Below are 21,345 nucleotides of genomic sequence, written 5' to 3'. Positions count from 1 at the left end.
GATTTTCTGGAGTGGCATGGCCCGTAAATAGGCATGAGATCAGGGCCGAATAGGGAGTGGTCCAATGGATGGCCGATATTGAATCCTACGATCATACACCGTTCATTGGACATTTGAAGGCCTTAGTGATGTCGGAATTCTGTGATCTTGGGCTCGTTGGATTCGTCTCATCGAGCCCTTCGATTCGAGTATAAGCTCGTCAAAATCGGAGTCCGTTTGGTAACTCAAATTACGGTTTGAACCTTCCAACAGCACTTTGGATCCATTATTTGGACCCATTTGGGCTCGGATTGGGTTGATCTTGGTGTCGTTGAGTTCGTATTTCCGAGACGCTCAGTTCGACTATAAGCTTGCTGAAATCGGAGTTGGGGTGCTCTCGGAATTAATTTTTGAAGTTTCCAACTAGCTTTCGCCTCGAGATTCGTGCCCGATCAAGCTAATTTTGTGATGCCGTATCAATTATAATAATGTGGATGTATCATGTAAATATTACAGTAATGTGAATTTTAAATTGATCCGGTTAGAAATTACTATTAATTGTTATTGAAAAAAACAAAATATACATAGATAAATGAAAAGAACTAAAGAAAATAAATTCTTTGGATCTTAGGGCGTGACATCGACGACAACAATAGGAGATGGTGGTGTTTGGAGGTCGTGGTCGGTGGTGGTGGTCGGTGGGTGGCAGCGGTGGTGGCTAGAGGATTGGTGAAGATGGTCAACTATGGTTGGTGATGGTCAAGCGAATTTGCTTGTGATGATAACTGTTCTCAGTCAAACTGAACGGTTTTGTTTATCTCAAAATTGAACAAAAATAATTTAAATGATTTTTATTTTAATTTCTTTTGACACCAAAATACTTCACCCACATGAAATACAACCGATAGGCAGCCCTTAAGAAAGAGGACGTGCGGAAACCGCCGGTAACCGAAGAGAACGTAACTGTATCGCGCCTAAAGTCTATAAAGCCGCTTCCGAGGCCTTATTACCTAAAAACGTATTGTGACAGGTTCTTTTTAGGGTTTTAGAGCGAACGAGCGAGACAGAGAGGCAGCGAGAGAAAGGGCGGAGGTCATCGATGGCTCCTAAGGTTGCTAAGGGCAAGGGAAAGGCGGGGAAGGGATCGAAGGGGGCGGAAGACGCATCGGTGACAAAGCGTGTTAAGGTGTGGAGCACGTGGGCGATGAAGAAGGCGAAGGTCGTAGCCCACTACGGCTTCATCCCCCTCATTATAGTCATTGGCATGAACTCTGAACCCAAGCCCCAACTTTCTCAACTCCTTAGTCCTGTCTAATTTCTTATTTGGTGTGGTACATGCGTGATCCCATCTGCGTTCTTGGGTTTCTTCTTGATCGAAATATTTTATGTATTTTGTTTGTAAAATCATAATCTTCGATTATGTTTGTGGTTCTATGTTTATGTAGTTGTAATTTTTGGGTATCATCCTTTGTATGGAAGATATTTGGGAGATACTGTAGTTTAAATCCTGCTTTGTTTTTTGTCTTGTAATTTTATCGATCATCTCTCGGTTGATGGTCCAGTTTCGACGCGTATTAATTTATGGTCCTTGTGTGTCTTTTCCCTGAGATGTATGATTTCATGTTATGGAGGTCTGATTATGTGTTACATTTTTCTGGTGTTTCTATTATTGCGCGTATAACTTAAAAGTTAAAGATTATGTGATTTTTGCAAATTTTTTTCCTCTGTTAACTTAGAAAAGTTCTTCATGAATCGAAGAACTTGTTTAACTGTTATTCTGTTAATTTTAATATTTCCTTATGCATCCTTATGAATGTCTTGAAATTCAGGGCCGTCTTAATGAACACATTTAGAACTATTGCATTCTGTAAGAAGTCATTTCTTACTTACTATACAGACACGTAAGTTCTGTGGCCATTCTTTTTTTTTTTTTTTCAAATTAAATGACTTGTGGTGCAAACTACAAGACTAGATAAAGATTCAGCGGCTCGTTCGATTAGATATTTAGTGCAAATTACTATCGAAACATGTGACCTTACTGGGCCTGCACCTTTGCTGAAATTTGATGTGCGATGGTTAGGAATATTCTTAATTAATACTTTCTTGTGTTTTGGTTTGTGCCATTGTGTAGTTTCTCCACTCTTGTGCTTGCTTTGAGAATTCTTTTTTATGATGAACAACGTAGCTTCTTTTTTAGGTCTAGATCTTGCCATTGTAGCCATATGTGCAGTGGTAAATTGGGATTTTTTCAATTAATTTGATGTTAGAAGTACCTCTATTTTAGCTTTATCTGCGACATGCTTGAATGTGAAGTTTTCTCCTTTTTGTGATCCATCAATCATTTCAATTGTCTTTTTTGTTGAAGCAATGCCTATGTTCATGTGTGTTCCCTCATGGTAGATTGCTTTGGATCTGTATTTGGTTGTCTTATAACATTGTTTTCATGATTGAAGATCAATTGTAAATTACAACTTAAGTAATGGAAATGTAATTAAGCTTTTTTTTTTATCATCTACTACTTTGTATTTCTTGATAAATGGTGTTAATGAAATAAAGAACTCATTGAAGTTATTTGTCAGCTATTGATTCCTTTTTATCGCCGGATGACTTGGATTATGGATTGTCTTGTGGAAGTGTGAAGAAATTAATAAAAAAAAAAATTATAGGATAAGATGTTATTACTTCATTGGTGAGAAGTTGTTAATTTATTTAAGATTAGTTGTTATGAAAGAAATTGTATATATTAGAACTTTAAAGTTGAAAGATCTTGTTGTGATATGGCATGAAAGTTGGAAGAGAGTTTAGAAATTGATCAGGCACGAGTAATCAGATTTTATGATGGAGGGTTGATGATGTATAAAAGCTGATTGTGGAAAAATATACTCTCAAATTATGAAATGAAGTTGAAGTTATAAACCATAATCATTTTTAAAGCAGGCTAGGTATAAAGTAAGAAGGAAAAGGATATAATAAAAAGGAAATGAAAGAAAATGATCTAAAGATTTTGATAAAGTCACTATTTAACATTAAGATAATTAAATCTTAATGAAAGATGGAGAGTTGTACTCTGACTTTTTTTTATTCAAGTTAAAATGAAAATCCATTTGAAAAAAAATTCAAACAAGGTATAAGAAAGAATTTGCTTAATGATTAAAATATTAAAATTTGGATGTATATTATTGTTGCCTCCATGTGTATTCTAGGACCAATTGGAACAAGCACGACGATTTATGTAAATCAGCTAAATGCTATGGAGAAAAGGAGATATTTAAAATTGCTGAAAGAGATAAAAGGCAAAGTGGAGCTAATAATTAAGAAGATGCATAAAAGTAAAGCTTGTGTTCTTATGTGATATTTATTGAGATTTTTGGATGCTAGAGTAGTTTATTTAACAAATTTTTTATAGTGAAACTCTGATGACTTTGAGAATGCCAAATGTTTGGAGAATTATTTTGATATTATTGCTCAAGAGCTAAGATGTTCATGATTATAATAATTATAGAAGAATCGAAACTTATGAGCCAAATAAGTTGTGGGAAAAGATAAGGAAACATAAAATTAGAAAAATTACATCGAAATGCAAGTATCAGTTTGATTTTATACTAAGAAGATCCAGCGAGATGCATCAAAGCCACCATATCTTAAAAACTAGTGAGAAATGGATAATCCCTCTTTTTCAACCTGATGATCCTCAATTCTCACATCAGCACCATGGGAAAACTTCTTGCTTCACGGCCAACATTTCTCACTCGCAATCCATTTTGTTGTATAATTGGGTTCTCTAAACACCCAACTCCCTCATTTCCTCAATGAAGATTTAGGCTTCGTTTGGGACGGTTTTTTTTATTGCTTCTTAAAGCAGCTTTCTATTACAAAAATTTTAATTTTTGTACTAGAAAGCCGCTTTAAGAAGCAGCAAAATGTGTTTGCTGCAAAAAAAGCCGTACCCACTTAGATAGGGTATTTCCTGAACTTTCCAATATCCAGTTGTTTCTTGGCTTCTCTCTTCCTTAACAAGAGTTAGGTTTAACTTTGCAGTTGCTTTGCTAAGTCATCTGTATCCGATAATTACTGGGACTTTTGATAAACAATCCTCATTTTAGTATCTATAGTTGTGTTTACACCTCAAAAAGATTTCCAAATTGAAGGCCTGTTTCAACCATGTATGCATTTGGCAGACTAATAATACCAGTAGAGAACCCAAAGAACTCGTCCAATTCTGTTTAGCAATGGAAAGGAAATGCCTATTGTTAATTCTTTTAAGCCAATAAAGTTATTCCTTGCCATAGAGATAAGGAGGGCATGATTAGAAGCAAGTCTGTTCAAATGAGAAACCTGGGTGCATTCAATAGTATCTATCAATTCACTTGAGCTGAGTAAACGGCTCTCTAATCTCTCCCATATTTTGTCATTAGACGAAAAGTAATAGTTTTCTTCAGTGGCATGAGAGGAATTTTTTTTTTTTTTAAACTGTTTCCGAATCGAGAGCTTTGTAGAAAATTCGTGACATATTAGAAATCTGTTTAGGGCTTCAAAAGATGACCGTGGAGCTGTAGAGAGAACTAAGCATAGTTGATCAATGCACACTTTATAGGCCCGCAGGGGATAGAAGATTTATTACAGTGATTTCCTCTACAAAGAATGTGATTTCAAATAAGGTTAATTTTAATTATAGGAGGTTGAGGTTTCCTAAACTTGCAAACTTCTAATGTTAATTATATCTCGAATATGTGGGAGAACACTCTTGATTATGTTGTCAATGCTTGTATTCGATTCAAATAAAATCTATGCATGTTTGATTGAGTGAAAGTCAGAATGAGCGGCGAAATGTAAGAAAGTGATAGACTAATCAAATAAGTGGATATGATGCCCTCGCTCAAGATCATATGATCACATCATTTTGAGTTCGCCGGTGCCTTTAATCTACTTAGTCATGCGGCGATCGAATGATCCTTATTAGGGATTACAAGTTACCTCATCCAAGAAGAGTCAGAGGACCTTGTAAGCAATAGGTGTGAACCTAGTCTTAAGTTAACAAATAGGAATTATACTTCACTATCATATGAGGGAGAAATTCAAATTGGACTTATAGTATTGCGTGACGGTACAAGCCTAGGCTCTAAAGTTGATGGATCTCAAAGGAGGGTAGCTTACAACTTTGGTTATGCTGGATCAAGAATGCAGGATATCTTTTTCAATATGATAGAAAAGATAAGATGGATGTAGAAGACATGAACATCTCAATATGATTGATTATGATTGAGAATTGGTGCTTAACTTGATTGTGTGTGTTCGAACAAATCTGAATATCTCCTCTATATGGTCGAGGAGATGTTGAAATGGAACAATTATTACATCCTCTGACCGGATGTAGAGCTACGTTCGGCCACCAATAACATGTTGCCACGTGCTCTTACTCTTTATCGCGCGGCCCGATGACTTGACCCGGAGCGGAACCCGGGAATGCTATGTTCGCGATTTTCTCAGTATTGCTTTGCAAAAATGAGATATACTCACAGACCAATTACGCAAAAGACAACTTACATTTTTGCACTTAGAAGAACTGGAGAGCCACGGAGAGAGCATCAGAATATTTCTGCGTTATAGCTCCCGGAGGTCCGGGAACCGGTCCCATATCTGAATGGTGAGCTTTCTTTCGAAGCCCAAGCACGATGGCCGTGACCACCAAAGCAGCGACGACAAGAACAATCAGCCACCCGGTACAGCCCTTCGTGTACTTACCCGCCCCCATTCTTCACAACCAAGTGCAGAACCTCCAATATTCAGACAAAACCAAAAATGGCACCAATTCAAGCTAAAAAAATGGCACCAATTCAAGCTCAAAAAAATGGTAATGAAGACGGAAAGGGGTTCCTATGTTCGGATCAGTCCCGCATTGGCGATAACAGTAGCTTCCGAGCTCAAAGAAGGCTTCGCCGGAGAAAAGACGAAGGGCCGGAGATCTGGATCTGTTCGCTCTCTTCTTTCCCTCTATCGCCGGCTCGACGCCAACTAATAGGAGAAACCCACGCCATTTGCCACCGACAGAGAGAACGACCGCGGCATTAATTCGGTTGGCTTAAATGGTTTTTTTTTTTTTTTTTTGGGTTTTTTTGTAAGAGTTAGGGCAGCATCGGCTTAAAATTTATTTAATTTATTTTAAAATTAATAAATATAAATTGTCATTTTTAAAATAAATTTTTTATGATTACTATATATATAATTTATATAAAATATAAATTTAAAATTAATTGATATAATTTTTCATATAAAATATTAACTTTTAAATTTTACAATTATGAGTATTAAACTATATTATCATGAGCATTTCAATGAGGAAAAAAATATATTAAAATATTAATAAAAAATAACTTTTAAATCTATTAAGTATACACATTATTCATTCATATATTATATTCAATTTAAAATAAATTTAAGGATTTTCAACTCTTTGTACGTTTGCCGTTTCATGTGTTGGCTTCCCATTCTTTGGTCAAATCGGATGATATTTGTCACATATTTTGCTATGTATCTCTCATCATTTTTAAGCTCCTTGCATATAACATATTGTGGTTAGTTATTGCCGAATGATATTTGTTGTGTGCCTCTTAATATTCTAATTTTATATGAAGATCCAATATACTATATATATATATATATATATAAAGAGAGAGGAGCTCATGAATTATAATATATTAATTTTTTTACGTAGAAAATCTTGGAAAAGAAAAAATCATAGAGTTTAGCCCAGTTTAAATGATTACACGGGAAGTTGTACATGGTTATAAGTGAAGCCATTCATTTGGAGGAATGCATTTATAAAGTATATATTATAATGTTGAAAGTGGAAGAGCCATTTGGCAGGAATCTATGGCAAGTGACAATGGTTTGTGGTGAAGGCACATGAGCCAAGGGATAATAACCAAGAGTGTGGTCAAAGGAATGTAGTCGACAAACGATAAAGGTCGGAAGGACTGTAGTCAACAGACAATTGAGGCCGAAAGATGATAGTTGACAGGCGATGGAGGTCGGAAGCACCACAGTCAGGCGATGATGATCATAGGAATTGGCTCGGGTGATGGTGGTTTGAGGATTGTAGTCAGGCGATAGTGGTCTATGTACGGTAGTCGACGAGTAATAAATTTGAAGGATCATAATCAGAGAGTAATGGAGGTCGAAAAGATTGTAATCAGGCAACTTAGGTCAAAGGATCGTAGTTAGGCGACGTTGTTTTTAGGATCGTGGTCGATGGGTGAGGATGTCAAAATGATCATAGTCAGTACATGATAGATGTCGAAAGGAGAATAGTTCAGGAAAGATGGACAAGGGACTGTAGTCGGGTGATAATAGTCTGAGAATTATAGTCATGCGACGATGGTCTGAGACTGTAGTTGAGCAACGATCAACTGGCAAAGAGGTCTGAAGGACTGTAGTCAAGCAACGGAGGTACAAGGATTGTAGTTGGACAACTGAGGTCGAAGAAATATAGTCGGGCAACAGTAATCCGAAGATTAGTCAACAAGTAAGAAGGACGAAAGGACTATAGTTGGCATGCGATAGAGGTTAGAAGGACCATAATAAGCGGGCAACTGAGGTCGGAAGGACCATAGTAAGCGAGCAACAGAGGTCGGAAGGACCATAATCAGATGATGATGATCGGATGAATAATATTTGTCATCTAAATTTTAGGTAAATTTTTGTTAATGATTGCTAATTCTAAATTAATTAGAAATTATGAGTCTTAAAATATTTGATGGGACTTGATTTGGGGATGGAAAGGGAGGAATGCAAGTTGGGAATTTGCTCAGCAAACACCGCGGCGCCAGGGTTGGTGGCACACGGGTTTGAACTCTCGAGAAAATTGTGACAAAAAAAAAAAGGTTTGAGCGTGTGATGCAGCGCCAAGGAAATGCCAAGTCTCAAGTGATGATATTCTGGGAGGATCTAGAAGATTCTGATAGCATTATAGTGTTGGGTAAAATTTGTGAATTTTAAATATTAAAATTGTTGCGTCTTGGAGTATTCGCGGTGGCAAAGAAATATAAAGTTTAACGTCTTAGCATTGTATGAAAATCCAACATGCAATCAGATATAAAGAGAAAGAGTGTAGCATTCATAAGAGACACCAGAGATTTTACATGGAAACCCCTATAAATGGGGGAAAACTACAAGGCCTTGCCCAGTTTGATGAATCCACTATTATTTGCAATTGATTACAAATGAGGCCTTTCATTGAAGGGAAGATCTTGGCTTGATATAACATATATACATCACATTAAATGCATTACATGGTAGAAATTGGAAGAATCAGTATTGATATGTTCGTTTAGTAGGCATGACCATAGTCGGCAGTCGACGGAGGTTAGAAGGATAGTAGTCGGTATGAGACATGGATCATAAAGACTGTTTTCTAGCGATTAAGTTCGGAAGGACCGTAGTAGGCGATTGAGGTTCGAAGGACCATAGTTGGCATGAGACAGGGTCAGAAAGGCGTTGTCTAGCGGTGGAGGTCGTAAGGACCGTAGTAGGTGACGAGGTTGAAAGGATTATAGTCGGCACGATATAGGGGTCAAAAAAACTATTATCATAAGGCGGTAGTTCGACGAGACTCTGGTGTTAGGCCATGGTCCGACGGAGCACCAGTGACAGGTGGTGGTCCATGGGAACTCCGAGCGTCAGGTGGTGGCCCGGTGGAACACTGACATCACCTAATGGTTAGATGGAACTCCATGCGTCAGGTGGTGGCCCAACGGAACACCGGCATCAAGTGGTGGTCCGGCAAAACTCTGTGAGTCAGGTGGTGGCCCTGTGGAACTTCGAGCGTCATGTGGTGGTCCGGGAGAACACCGGCGTTAAATGGTGGTCTGATAGACACCGGTCGTCATGTGGTAGTCCGGTGGAACTCCGAGCGTCAACTGGTGGTCCGGCGAAACACTGGCATCATATGATGGTCCAGTGGAACTTCGTGTCACAACCCAACCCGACCGGAACGAATCCCGCTCGCATCAGGTCGCGACGGAACTTGAAACTTGAAATCCAGGATCTAGTTTTGGGACTTGCTTCAGAACTTTCTTCCAAATGTAAAAACAAACAGAAACACAAAGCTGCTATAGACTTCCAAATATACAAAACAGTTCATCTATATTTCTTTTATCAAAATAATCATGTACAATACAGTTCATGGCTTACATACAGAAAGAATATAACAGAAAAGTCATGACTGTACAAAAATCAAAAGTACAAAATAACTAATCACTGAACAGACACAGAACTTCTAGTCCAAGACTTCCTTCCCTTTCCCAGAACCTGAAAGCCACGCAGAAAATAAGAATGAGCTAACAGCTCAGCAAGACTACACTTACCAATCAAAATCTTCAGAAATTCACATCAAAAAACACATCATAAGTAGTTATTCAAATAGCCGTACATAAATTCAAACAATCGTACAAAAATTGCATGACAAACAGAACAGATACTTGATCAAATAGAAATCAAATCACAGATACATAAATTCAAATCAGAGTGCAGAACAGATCTTATAAAACTTATAAAACTTTCAAATCACAGAACATATCAGATCGTACAAATCAGAATTCAAATCAGATAAAATCACATTTCAAATATCACATATCACATATCATATATCTCTGACTCTGACAGAATCTCGACGGATTCTGGCCCCTTATGCCTCCCTTCCCAGACACTGACAGAATCTCAGATTCTGGCCCCTTATGTCTCCCTTTGTGCTTATAGCACCATAACAGAACAGATATACAGAATTTTAAGACTATTTTCAGATTTCTCTGACACAGACAGAATCTCAAAGGATTCTGGTCCCTTATAACTCCCTTCTGATATCACACCACATCAAAACATTCAAATCAGAAAATCGGATTACGTTAGAAAATCGTCAGCAGCATAACGGCAATATACGGAATTTTCACAAAATTCACAGATTTAGAAATTTACCAAATTACCACATATAGTACACAACATCATTCTAAGACTTTCATTGTACTGAGACAATAAATTCAGACATCCAGATAAATTGTTATTCGATCAAAACTTCACAGAATTCAAAATACCCGGTAAAAATATTCCATAAAATACGCAAAACGTGCACAATTATCATGTCAGAAACATACCAAAAGTTACGCGATAAAAAGTTCATCAGTACTAAACGAAATCAATTATTCGCTAACGGAAATAAAATTCGAAGCAGAAAAGTCATCAAAATCCCCATTTCTAAAAATTGAGAAAGGCGGAATGTGCCTTACCTCGAGTCGGTCAACTTTATCAACTGCAGCTACGGACGAAAACGAACAGAAGTCGCCCAAAAATCACTTTTTTCTTCTTTTTCCTTCAATTTTCTCTCTCCTGAGCTTTTCTCTCTCTTCAAAAGATCTCATTTCCATATATCCATGCAGATCGTCCCGGGACGATTTGCCCTCTGGACGAATTTCGTACAGACAAAATTATTATCGTACCTGGACGAGTTGCTCTCTGGAAAAATTTCGTACGAACGAACCTCAGTTCGTCCTGAGACGAACCTTCCAGCCAGAATTTTCTTCACAACCTGTACCGATCGTCCCAGGACGATCCAACTTCGTCCTGGACGATCCTAGAAGGAAAATGGCTTTCACACTTCGGGCGTCAGGTGATGGCACGGTGGAACTCCGAGCGTCAAGTTATGGTATGGCGAAACACCGGGCAGTGGTCTAGGAGGAGCGAAGAGGCAAGAGTGATCTCTTTAGGCAAGAGCGATCTCTGATCTCTCTCTTGTCCTCTTTCTTGTGGTCCCCTTTCAAGAGGGATGAGGAGTCTATTTATAAATTTCCTAAAGTGACATGGCCCGTAAATAGGAGGAGGCCCAAGGGAAAATGGGGAGTCATTTAAATGAATGGTCGATATTGAATCCCTTGATCGTGGATCGTTCGCTAGACATTTAAAGGTCATACTGATGTCGAAATTCTGTGATCTTGTGCTCGTTGGATTTGTTTCGTTGAGCCACTCAATTCGTCTATAAGCATGTCATGTTTGAAAACTATTTGATAATCTGAATTGTGGTTCGAACCTTCTAACAGCGCTTCAAACCCTTTGATTTGGACCCATTTGGGCTTGGATTGGGTTGATTTGGTGTTGTTGGGTTCGTATTTTCGAGACATTCAGTTTGACTATAAGTTTGTTGAAATCAAAGTTCATATGATCTCCAATTTAATTTTTGAAGTTTCGAACTTGATTTTCCCTAGAGATTCGTGCCCGATCAAGAAAAATTTTGAGGATGTACCAAAAATATCTAAAACCATTAAGCCTTTTCCATTCCACCTAGCCTTTCCAGAGAAGAAGATAGGAGGAAAGGAAAGAGAAAGAGGAGAGAGAATTCAGAGGCCAAAACTCAATATTCGTCTGTTGGGCAAGTTCGAACTATGCATTAATAAATTTTAAACAAACATGTGGACATGTAGATTATAATCATTGCATTCCATTTGTTAATGCTTCAATGAATTAAATTTAAGAAATGTTCTGAACTATGCATTAATAAATTTTGAACCTTTGTATGAAATCGTTGGGAAAAGTGAGTGATATACAAGTGATGAAATGCAAGTTGATTATGCTGCTTTTACATAAAATTTTAGTAGCTCTAATTGTGATTATTGAGGGATGAGTTAATTAATTATAGACTTAAGACCAATATTTTCATTCGATCCTAAGGCATCACATGAGGGTCATAGTCAAGCAACAATAATTGAAGGACGTAGTGGGGCACCAGTGGTCAAAGGACCGTAGTCTAGCGACGGTGGTCAAATGATTGTAATTGAGTAATGGTTGTTCGATGATCGGAATTGGGTAATGATCCAGGAATTGTAGTCAAGCAACGATTGTATGAGGATCCTAGTCGGTCAACAATAATTCAAGGATCGAAGCCAAGCTACGATAATGCAAGGATCATATTCATTTATATGACATGTTATACATACAAGGTATACTATCATCATATTTTTATCATACAAAATTAATTATTTCCTCAAAATAAAAAAGGAACGACTTTTATTTTTTTTCTTTTGGTAATGTTGAGAGTCTATAAATGAAATGCTATATGCGCATCCAAGCCAGAGACAATTAAAGCTAAATTAATTTGGAATGCTTAACTTAAAACTAGGGGTGTCAATTTCAAGTCACGAGTCAGGTTCGTGTCAAAACCGAAACCAACTCGGCACTATTCAAGTCAAACCGAACACGACCCGTTTTTGAAAACAGATTGATTTTCCAGACCCGAAACCGACCCAATTCGGGTTCAGGTCAACCCGACAAGACACGAATGATCTAGTGTCAATAAAAAAAAAGTTATTTTTCAAGTCCAAAAACGGATCAATCTCCGCTTTTCAAGTCAAAACAGGTTAAAATGGGTCAATCTCGAGTTGTCAGGTCAAAACAGATTTTTGAGTCAAAACAGATCAATTTCGGATCAAAGGATCAACCCAAATCTGACCCAATTTTTAAACGGGTTGAGATGTTAAACCCGAACACAACCCGTTTCATATTCAGATTGACCCACCCTAACTTGAAATTTTCAGATCTATGTCAAATATTGACACACCTACTTAAAACTATGTTTGATTGGGATGAAAATAGACAAAGCAAATGCTAAATATATTATCTTCTTTACCAAATTGCTAACTCTATAATTTATCAAGCGAAAATTCTCAACTAGAAGCATGCAGCACGTTTTGAAATTTAGGCTTCACTCAAAATAATTTTTTAGCACTTTATTTTCACTATTTTCATAAAATCAAATAATATGCCAATAAGGCTTCATTTGATCAACTTTTGAATACAAAAATTATTTCTTAAAAACTGTTTCTTTAAAAAACAGTAAAAAAATGATCACAAACAAAGCCTAACTTTTACTGTGTAGATCTGCTTTAAGCTGTTTCAAATCAATAAAACCATTTGAAATAAATTTAATTACTTTTTTTAAAAAAGATGTCGCCACAATTGTTCCTAATGTTCTTGCAGACATCAGAGACTGAACACTACTGGTTCAATTCATAAGCCATATTGATGGAACCAAACCAAATTATTCAAATAATAATCATAAAATTGCAGCGAGCTAAGTTTTCTATCTGATATGGCTTTGCCCTCTTTCATTTGTTAGGCAAAGAAAAGTCCATTGGTGTTTTTGGCCATTCGAAAAAGTGATACATTAAAGCTTAAACTAACACAAATTGGGGTTTTTCAAAGCTCCATCGCCATAAGATATTTATAATATCAACATATAACTTATTCTTCAGTACAGCATGCAACCAAAGTCACCTCAGAGAGCAAGAGGAAGCTTAGTAGAAGGCAAGGCTGTAAACAATTTTCTTCCGGCACCAAATCATCAGCTTGAATCAGAAAATAGAGCTGCAAAGAGTACAATCAATGGAGTTTCGATAGCACAGAACAAAATGCAAAGCACGAGACATATTTCCACCATGACCATACTAGTTAATAGAATAGATGAAGGAAAAAAGAAAACCCAGAGTATCCTACTTTCTATCTTACTTTATAACAAATCGGGCTGAGAATTAGCCACAATTAAAAACATCAAAGGCAAGTGTTTCATCTCTCACATGATGATGATAGAAAGCCAAGAATTCACATCCGAATAACAACTCTTCATATGATCATGCTAAGAATAAGCAAGTCCGTCGGAAAAAAAAATATCCGACCCTGCTGGATGTTAGAGTTTCCTTCTAATAGACAGACAAGGCTTATTATATCCAGAATGCCCCGGTAGTTCAACAATGCCTAAAAAGCTACCTCATAAACTCTCTAAAAGCAATTTTCAACAAATGAAATTGTGAAAATCCCACTACTTCAATGAATCACTTGGCCTGAAACTTTTTCAGTGCCACGAAACAGCCATAAGCAAGAAGAGATTTTGTTATTGGCTAAAACCACTGTACTTCACCAGTTAGAAAAGAGATTTTTCATTTCCAATAAAAGGTTCCCCTTACATATCGAGCTATAGAATCAAACAAGTCACTGGAACCAAAAATAGAAGGCCACTCTACAAAACCACATTTTATTTCCTGCGAGTAAAGAATCTACCCCAGAGACTAAATTATCGTGTCATAAAGGCTGAATAATTTCTACGGTGGGGGGTTGTATAACACTTGAATGCGTCTGCTGGTTTCACAAAAACCTTGCAGCAGCAGAAGGCTACAGCCAAAATGCAAAGCCCTATGTAAAATTTAATTTCAGCCATAAATACAAGAACAATGCAACCCAGCATGGGAGCACATCCAGCACTTTAAAAATGAGAGGAGGAGATAAGGTAATAGTTTCACCTCTTTCCTTCTGTGCAAGAGTTCCGAAAATCATGAGTGAAAATTTAGTTTTTTTTTCTTCCGTTTGTTAGAAAAATACAACTGTCGTTGTCAGGTCCCAAATCTTGGATGAGAAAAATGGAGAGTTGCATTAGATAGTCAACAGCCAGCGTAAAACTTGTCGAATAATCAGGGCATGAATCATTTAAAGAAAAAAGATTCATGTAGCTGACCCCACGTAGTAGGACAAAGGCTTGATGTTGTAGTAGTTATTGTTGTTAGAAAAATTAAAAATGACTCATAATGACTTATATAATAAGCTAAATATTAAAGGAGGAAACGGGATAAACAAATAACAAAGGTAAGAAAAAAAGAGAACTATAGACTTTGATCTAGTTTGATGTATTAACTAATAAAAATAACAATATCTTAGCCAATTCCAAAGGCGTGAAGGAAAAAAGACTCAGAAATTATACGAGAATTTCAGGAATTTCTTCTAGTATAATTAAATGAACAAAATCATATACCCTCCAAATTGGTTCAAAAAAATTAAGGTTGAAACTTTAGATAAATAAAAGATACATATTTAGAAATTTAAAGAAATATAATAGGTATGAAAATAATCTGATTAATAAAACTTTTTAATGAAATAATATTATAAAGTATGAAATACTAAATAATTGAAGAAATATTTTGACATTAGCATTCAATCATTTAACAAATTTTCAGGACTACAATTATGATTTTGAAAACAAATAAATAAATGAGTCATACAATCAAGATATACGTGAGTAACAAAACATAGACTTGGAAAGAAACTATCAATATACAAGAGCCAATTTGATTTCGTGACATGACAATCTAATATAGATATGATTCTTATGCAAAAAATATATTAATTGAAAATATTCAGAGTAACAAAGGATGTCCATATAACATTTATCTATCTTGGAAACACATGTACATTCCATGAGATAGGCACATTGGGCATTCATAAGGAAAAAAAAATTTCCAGAAGTTATTAAAGACATATATAATGTAGCAATGAACAATATTAAGTATAATTATGGAGTCTCCAAGGAGCTTTCATTCATGATAGAAGTACATCAAAAAATCAAATTTTAAGTCTATATGTTTATGAACTAATTATGACTTATAACAGACATTCAAAATGAGTATTTGAGAGTATACTATTTGCAAATAAAATAAGATTGATTAGTTAGGCAACATCTTAAAAGGGTGAAAAGTTAGAATGAGTAAACTTCTAGAAGATAAAAGAGTTTTAATAAATAGAACAAAGATCAAGCATATAATATGCATGTTTAATGAATGTGAAATGAATAGTTTTTAGCTAGTTACTTGGAAACATGTAATAGTTAGGTATAATAAATTTAAGCATATCAAATAACATGATATAAAATAATAAAAACATCACAAAGCCTCTCACACACACACAAATGCAGAGAAACAAGAAGGCAAGTGACAAGCTACGCAATGTTAGGTGACATAGCACGAGTAATGCAATCTTCGCAATGCAAGCAGGCAATGAAGAGGGCGCTATGGGTGAGGGCAAGGCGCCGAGCTACAAGAGACAAAGGTGAGGGGGTGCGAGTGAATAAGCCGTGCGAGCAAATGAAGGGAAGGGCGAGGGGTTCGAGTGGGCGAAGACAAGAATGAGGCAACACAAATAGGCAAGTTTGGCGTGAAGGCTAGGGATTAAGAGATCAATTGATTCGGGATATTTCCAAATGAAGGGAAAATAGGGATTTTTGGGTATTTCAAATCCCTCAAAATTTTACTTTGTATTTTTTTATTATGTCAAACCAAACAACAAAAAAGCTAAAACGTTGGAAATGAAATATAATATGATCTTAGTACTTCTTACCAAACAACCCCTTAGCTTAAATAAGCCAAATTGAAGAAAATCAAGTGGCACAAATATACCATTGAAGTACTATTGATAGTTTTATTAGTAATTGCTGATGAAATTTAAGAACCTTACCCAAAAAAACACTTCTAAAGTTTTTTAAGAATTTAAAAGATAGATCATAAAACATGCTATTTACCAAAAAACACAATTAATAAGAAACAAATTAATATTGATTTCAACTAGCCATTTATGCATATACAGATCCATGCAACATACATAAATACATATGAAGAAAACAATAAAAACCCGTTTAAACTAAGCATAAAATTGCAAAATGCCAAAAAGTATCATGATTAGTATTAGAAATGTAATCAGTAACGACATAATCAAACCTAATATCCGCAAAGCAGCTAATCAAAAAGCAATGTTACACTTTAACCTTGAATATTGCAATTTAACACCATATTTTACGGTTTGAAGTGTCCTACATGTGTCGCAGTATGCTAGGGTATGACCTGGTTATTAGAACAAACTTCATGGTGTCAAAATCGAAAAAATGTTTATGCGTTTCTAAAACATGTCATGTTCTAATGCATAAAAGTAATGTGTTACATTTTTTATCATCATGCCAGGTGCTTTTCTAATAAATGGACGTTATAAAACTCTTTTTCTCTATTGTTTAATTGCCTAGTATCAACACACAGAGCACTCTATAATTTATTAATTAGTATTTTAATTTTAATTTAGTACATAGATGCATGATAAAAAATTACTAATCCTACTCATATTATCCAATAGAAAACACATTTTTAAAATAAATGTAGTTGATTTTATTTTTTAATTAATAATCATTTTTATTTTGATCTTTTAACAAATTGGCATCAGGATAACAATAATTTGAACCAAATTGGTTCATCTATCACCAGTGGAGTCATAAATTTTTCTAAGGGCACATAAAATAATTTTATTATTTAGATGGGGCACAAATTGAATTCTTACTATTGAAAAGATCAAATAACTATGTTTATTATTATATATGTATTATATTAAATCCATCCTCATCTATCACAGGACATCAAAAAGTAAATTGAAACTGTAAGTGTACCAACAGGTCATTCATTAGCATAAGGGTTATACACAAAAGTGTGTGAATTATAGAACAGTTAAGTTAATGTGTCATACTTTAAAACTATGGGAGAGAGTTATTGAACATGGGTTACAACATGATACTATTATTTTTCAAAATCAATTTGGATTCATGCCACGTACTATGGAAGCTATACATTTATTGAGAAATTTAATGGAGAAGAATAAAGAGATAAGGAGGATCTTCATATGATATTTATTGTTTTAGAGAAAGCATATAATAAAGTATGCACATGATAAAGTTCCGAGAGAAGTGCTTTGAAAAGTTTAGAAAATAAAGGTGTTAATGATGCTTATATTCAAGTTATTAAAGATGTGTATGTAGGTGTTGTTACTTGTGTTCAAACACAATGTGGTTTGACCAAGTATTTTCCTATTTTAATTTGATTACATCAAGGATCAACTTTAAGCTCATATATTTTTTCTTTAGTCGTGATGTTTTACTATACATTTGCAAGAAGATGCACCATGGTGTATGCTTTTTTATGATGATATTCTTATTGTTGATAAAAATAGAGAGCTGAAAGAAAAGTTGAATTATGGAGGTCAACCATAGAGTCTAAAGGTTTTGGTTTGAGCAGATCTAAAATTGAATATATGGAGTTTAATTTTAGTAGTAATAGATTTAGTGGGGGAATTGTTACTTTGAGCGATCAAGTCAATAAAAAGAGTACAATTTTTAAATATCTCGGTTCTATTGTTCAAAGTGATGGAGAAATAGATGAGCATATTATTAGTAGAATTCAAGTTGGATGCTTGAAGTGGAGGACTGCATCGGGCCTATTGTGTGATAGAAAAGTACCCCTCAAACTTAAGGGAAAATTCTATAAGATGATGGTGAGACCTACAATACTTTATAGCGCATAATGTGAAGCATAAAATTAAGTTAAGTGTTGCATAGATGAGGATGCTCAGGTGGATGAGCGACTTTGATGTTAGAGACAGAATGTGAAACAAGTATATACGTGAAAAGGTTAGAGTATCTCTAGTGGCAATTGTCTTAGATATTTTGACCACATAAAACGCTAGCCTTCCGATGACCCGGTTAGGAGAGTAGATGAATTAGATTTAGCCTATGTTAAGAAAGGTAGAGTAGAGATATATCTAAAAAGACTTTGTTAGAAAGTATTATAAATGACATTTTTTATTATATTTGAATCTTAAGATGTCACATTGGATAAAAATGAATTATGTTATTGACCTCATATAATGGGATAAAGACTTTATGCTGTTGTTGTATTACCAACTTGTCATCCACTTTACTCAAGAACACAACATAACTCAATATAAATCAGCACAGCACAAGATAACTCAAAACAAATCAGCACAACTCAGCATAACAAAAATCATTGCCAAAGCAAGCCAATGCAAGACACATAAAGCCAGTCTAAAATGATTTATTTCATAATAATAACTTTGATGCAGACATTCTACGTGGCATTGACATAAGCCAGCAGATTTAATTCCATATAGTCAATGGTATGAACACGTAAGCCACTAGCTTGCTAAACTATAGCACAACGCATTCACCAAAAATCTTCATTAGAAGCAATTTTATGTAATCGAGCGGATGCAGCACCTTTTCACTTCTTAAATAAGTTTACAGGGTGGAGCGATGAAGAAGGATAAATCACTTAACAGCTAAAAACTTTGGTTTACAAAAATGCCAGAAAACCCCAGATAAATAAAGCTTACAGACATTATCATAATAAAGATTCGAGAAAAGCCTTATATGAATATCAAATCTGCATTAAATTCTACGACGTGAAATTTAGACAGAATCTAATATTGTGCGGAAGACAAAATCACAAAGAACGGAGTTACCCTAAGTCCCTTAATCCTTCATCGTCTTCAGCTCTACTTATACTCAAACGTTGGGATAGGCGTACTTTGCGAATCAAAACTCTCCAGGACTTCAGTTTTTGCTCCAACTCCTCTGTTCTTTGCTTCATCCTGCTTCTTTCCACCGCCAAATATGCCTCCAAACCAAGAAGAGGAAGAAGAAGAAGCACCGGTATCATCTGCCTTCACAGCAGACGGCATCATAGACGGGGCAACAACCGGTGGCATGTGCCCTGGCGGAAGGAAACCGGGAGGGGATGTGGCTCCTCCTCCAGCTGCGATCATCGCCGCCAGATTGGGATCATCCATAGGAGGCAGGTTCTGCGGAGAGCTGAGGACTCTGTTGAGCATGATGCCAGCACCCTCGATGAGTGCAAGAAGGATCCCACCGAAAATTGCTGCTCTTCCAGCGGATGCAGGACCCTGGCGCATAGATAGAAAGCCACCGGTGGCGGCACCGGCAATGATGGAGTTCCACGGGTCCTCTTTCTGACGGACATAAACCATGGTGCAATCAAAGGCTGAGAATAGGCCTCCCCACACAGCAAAGCTTCCGCCGACGCGGGGAGCATTCATGCGTACGGCCTGCACACCTCCCGCTAGGCGCTCGCCGTTGGGCGAATTGTAGATGCCTTTTATGAGGTGGAAGGCGGAGCCGCCAACGGCACCCATACCGAAGGCGCCGCCGATGTCGTCAAGGATTCGATCAGGGCACGGCTCACGCGAGGTCTCTGGCGTCCCCATGGCTCAAGGAAGGGATGAGCAGCGAAGTATAACAAAACCCTAGCCCCAACAAGGATCGGGATTCGGGGTGATCGACGGCTTATTCAGATGTTATGCGGTCGAGCCGTAGCCTATATACAATTTGTCCCGCGAGTTCATTTTTATTCGAGCTCGAAAGCATAAATTTATAATTTGGCAAATTTTAGAGGACGTAATGTTTTTTTCTTGCAGAAGATGTTTACTCGGACAACTAGTAAAAAAAACTAGCTTTATATTATATGCCTTTACTATTGAAAAAAAAAGGGATTTATCTACATAACATTTAAAACACGCATATTTACATATTTAACACCTAAAATTATTAATTTAAACTACACAACTCACATCTGAAATCTATTATTTTCTCACATCTCGCACTCCGTTCTGTTTCCGTGACCTGCACGCGTGCCAACTCTCATTTGCTCGCATGTTCATCTCCTTCGCCTTGTTCTTTGTCAATTTTCTGTGTGAGAAAGCTATATGATGCTTGTGAACACTCATTTCTCGTGCCCTTAGTACTCCTGCTCCTTCATCATTCTATTGGTCCCGTGAGTTTTGAGTGATGCCTTGATATGATTCATGCCCTAAAATTTTGTATAGCTATATCATTCTTTGTATGGTGAGAACTAGTTTTTGCTTCAGCCTTTTTTTTTTGTTGGTTCGGAGATGGGAGTTGGATGCAATACTTGTTATGATAACGCCCTCTTTTTGTGTTATGCTTCAGTTGTGAGGGAATAAGAAGTTTTGTAACTCTTTCACTAAAGTTATTTTCAATAGAATAGATGATTTCTATAAATATGTTGCAGTGGAGGATTTCTACATTTGTAGTGAAAGATTTCTATAAGTATGTTGCAGTGACGTGTTTCTATACTTATGTGTTATGCAAATCTGGACAATGATGAAAAAGAGCTCGATTTGTGAAGTGGTTTATGTTGGATGACTCCCTACCTAGATGATCCATGTTGCAACCTTGACCTACATCATGTGGGATCATTGGAGGGCCATGGGATCAACAGTAGGAGAAGCAATCCGTATTTTTTGTTGTTTCTCTAGTCTTCACTCATCTCTATAGATGAATCTTGCTTATGTATGAGTCTGATGATAATTGATTGGACGCATGCACATAAGATGTTAGTTGAAGTTGTTGTTTCTCTAGTCTCCCATTTGTGTTGAACTCACTTGGTTTATTTCCTTGTTATTTAATGTTCTAATGTTGCATTTCTTCGTGTATTGCCCTTTACATAATGAGTTTTGAATAATCGACAAATTCTGCAACCATGCATATATCACAAATCTTTTATTACTGCAACTTGCAATGTGTTATATTTAAAATATAGCGGAGTGATAATCGTGGCCCAAGATTTTATCGTTGCCCTCACAACATGACAAAAGACAATTGCAATTTTTTTCTTAGGTGGGTTGATGAAGCCAGTA

The 21,345-nt window shown here is 36.3% G+C and overlaps 2 protein-coding genes across 2 annotated transcripts; one reads left to right on the top strand and one right to left on the bottom strand.

Moving 5' to 3' along the window:
• Positions 1-988: 988 nt before the first annotated feature.
• LOC110094974 (mitochondrial import receptor subunit TOM7-1) lies at positions 989-1,630 on the top strand. Its single transcript, XM_028694518.1, has one exon. The coding sequence runs from the start codon at positions 1,079-1,081 to the stop codon at positions 1,292-1,294; it is 216 nt and encodes a 71-aa protein (XP_028550351.1). The 5' UTR covers positions 989-1,078; the 3' UTR covers positions 1,295-1,630.
• Positions 1,631-13,044: 11,414 nt separating this feature from the next.
• On the bottom strand, positions 13,045-19,992 carry LOC110094992 (mitochondrial import inner membrane translocase subunit TIM17-2). The gene is made up of 2 exons (XM_020820355.2): positions 19,132-19,992; positions 13,045-13,383 (listed from the first exon to the last, which is right to left on the bottom strand). Exon 1 carries the CDS (start codon positions 19,891-19,893, stop codon positions 19,165-19,167), a length of 729 nt encoding a protein of 242 aa, XP_020676014.1. The 5' UTR covers positions 19,894-19,992; the 3' UTR covers positions 13,045-13,383; positions 19,132-19,164.
• Positions 19,993-21,345: the final 1,353 nt, after the last annotated feature.

The sequence above is a fragment of the Dendrobium catenatum genome, unplaced genomic scaffold, assembly GCF_001605985.2.
Source record: "Dendrobium catenatum unplaced genomic scaffold, ASM160598v2 fragScaff_scaffold_501, whole genome shotgun sequence".
Classification (NCBI taxonomy): Eukaryota; Viridiplantae; Streptophyta; class Magnoliopsida; order Asparagales; family Orchidaceae; genus Dendrobium; species Dendrobium catenatum.
This window is presented reverse-complemented; position numbering and strand designations above follow the sequence as displayed.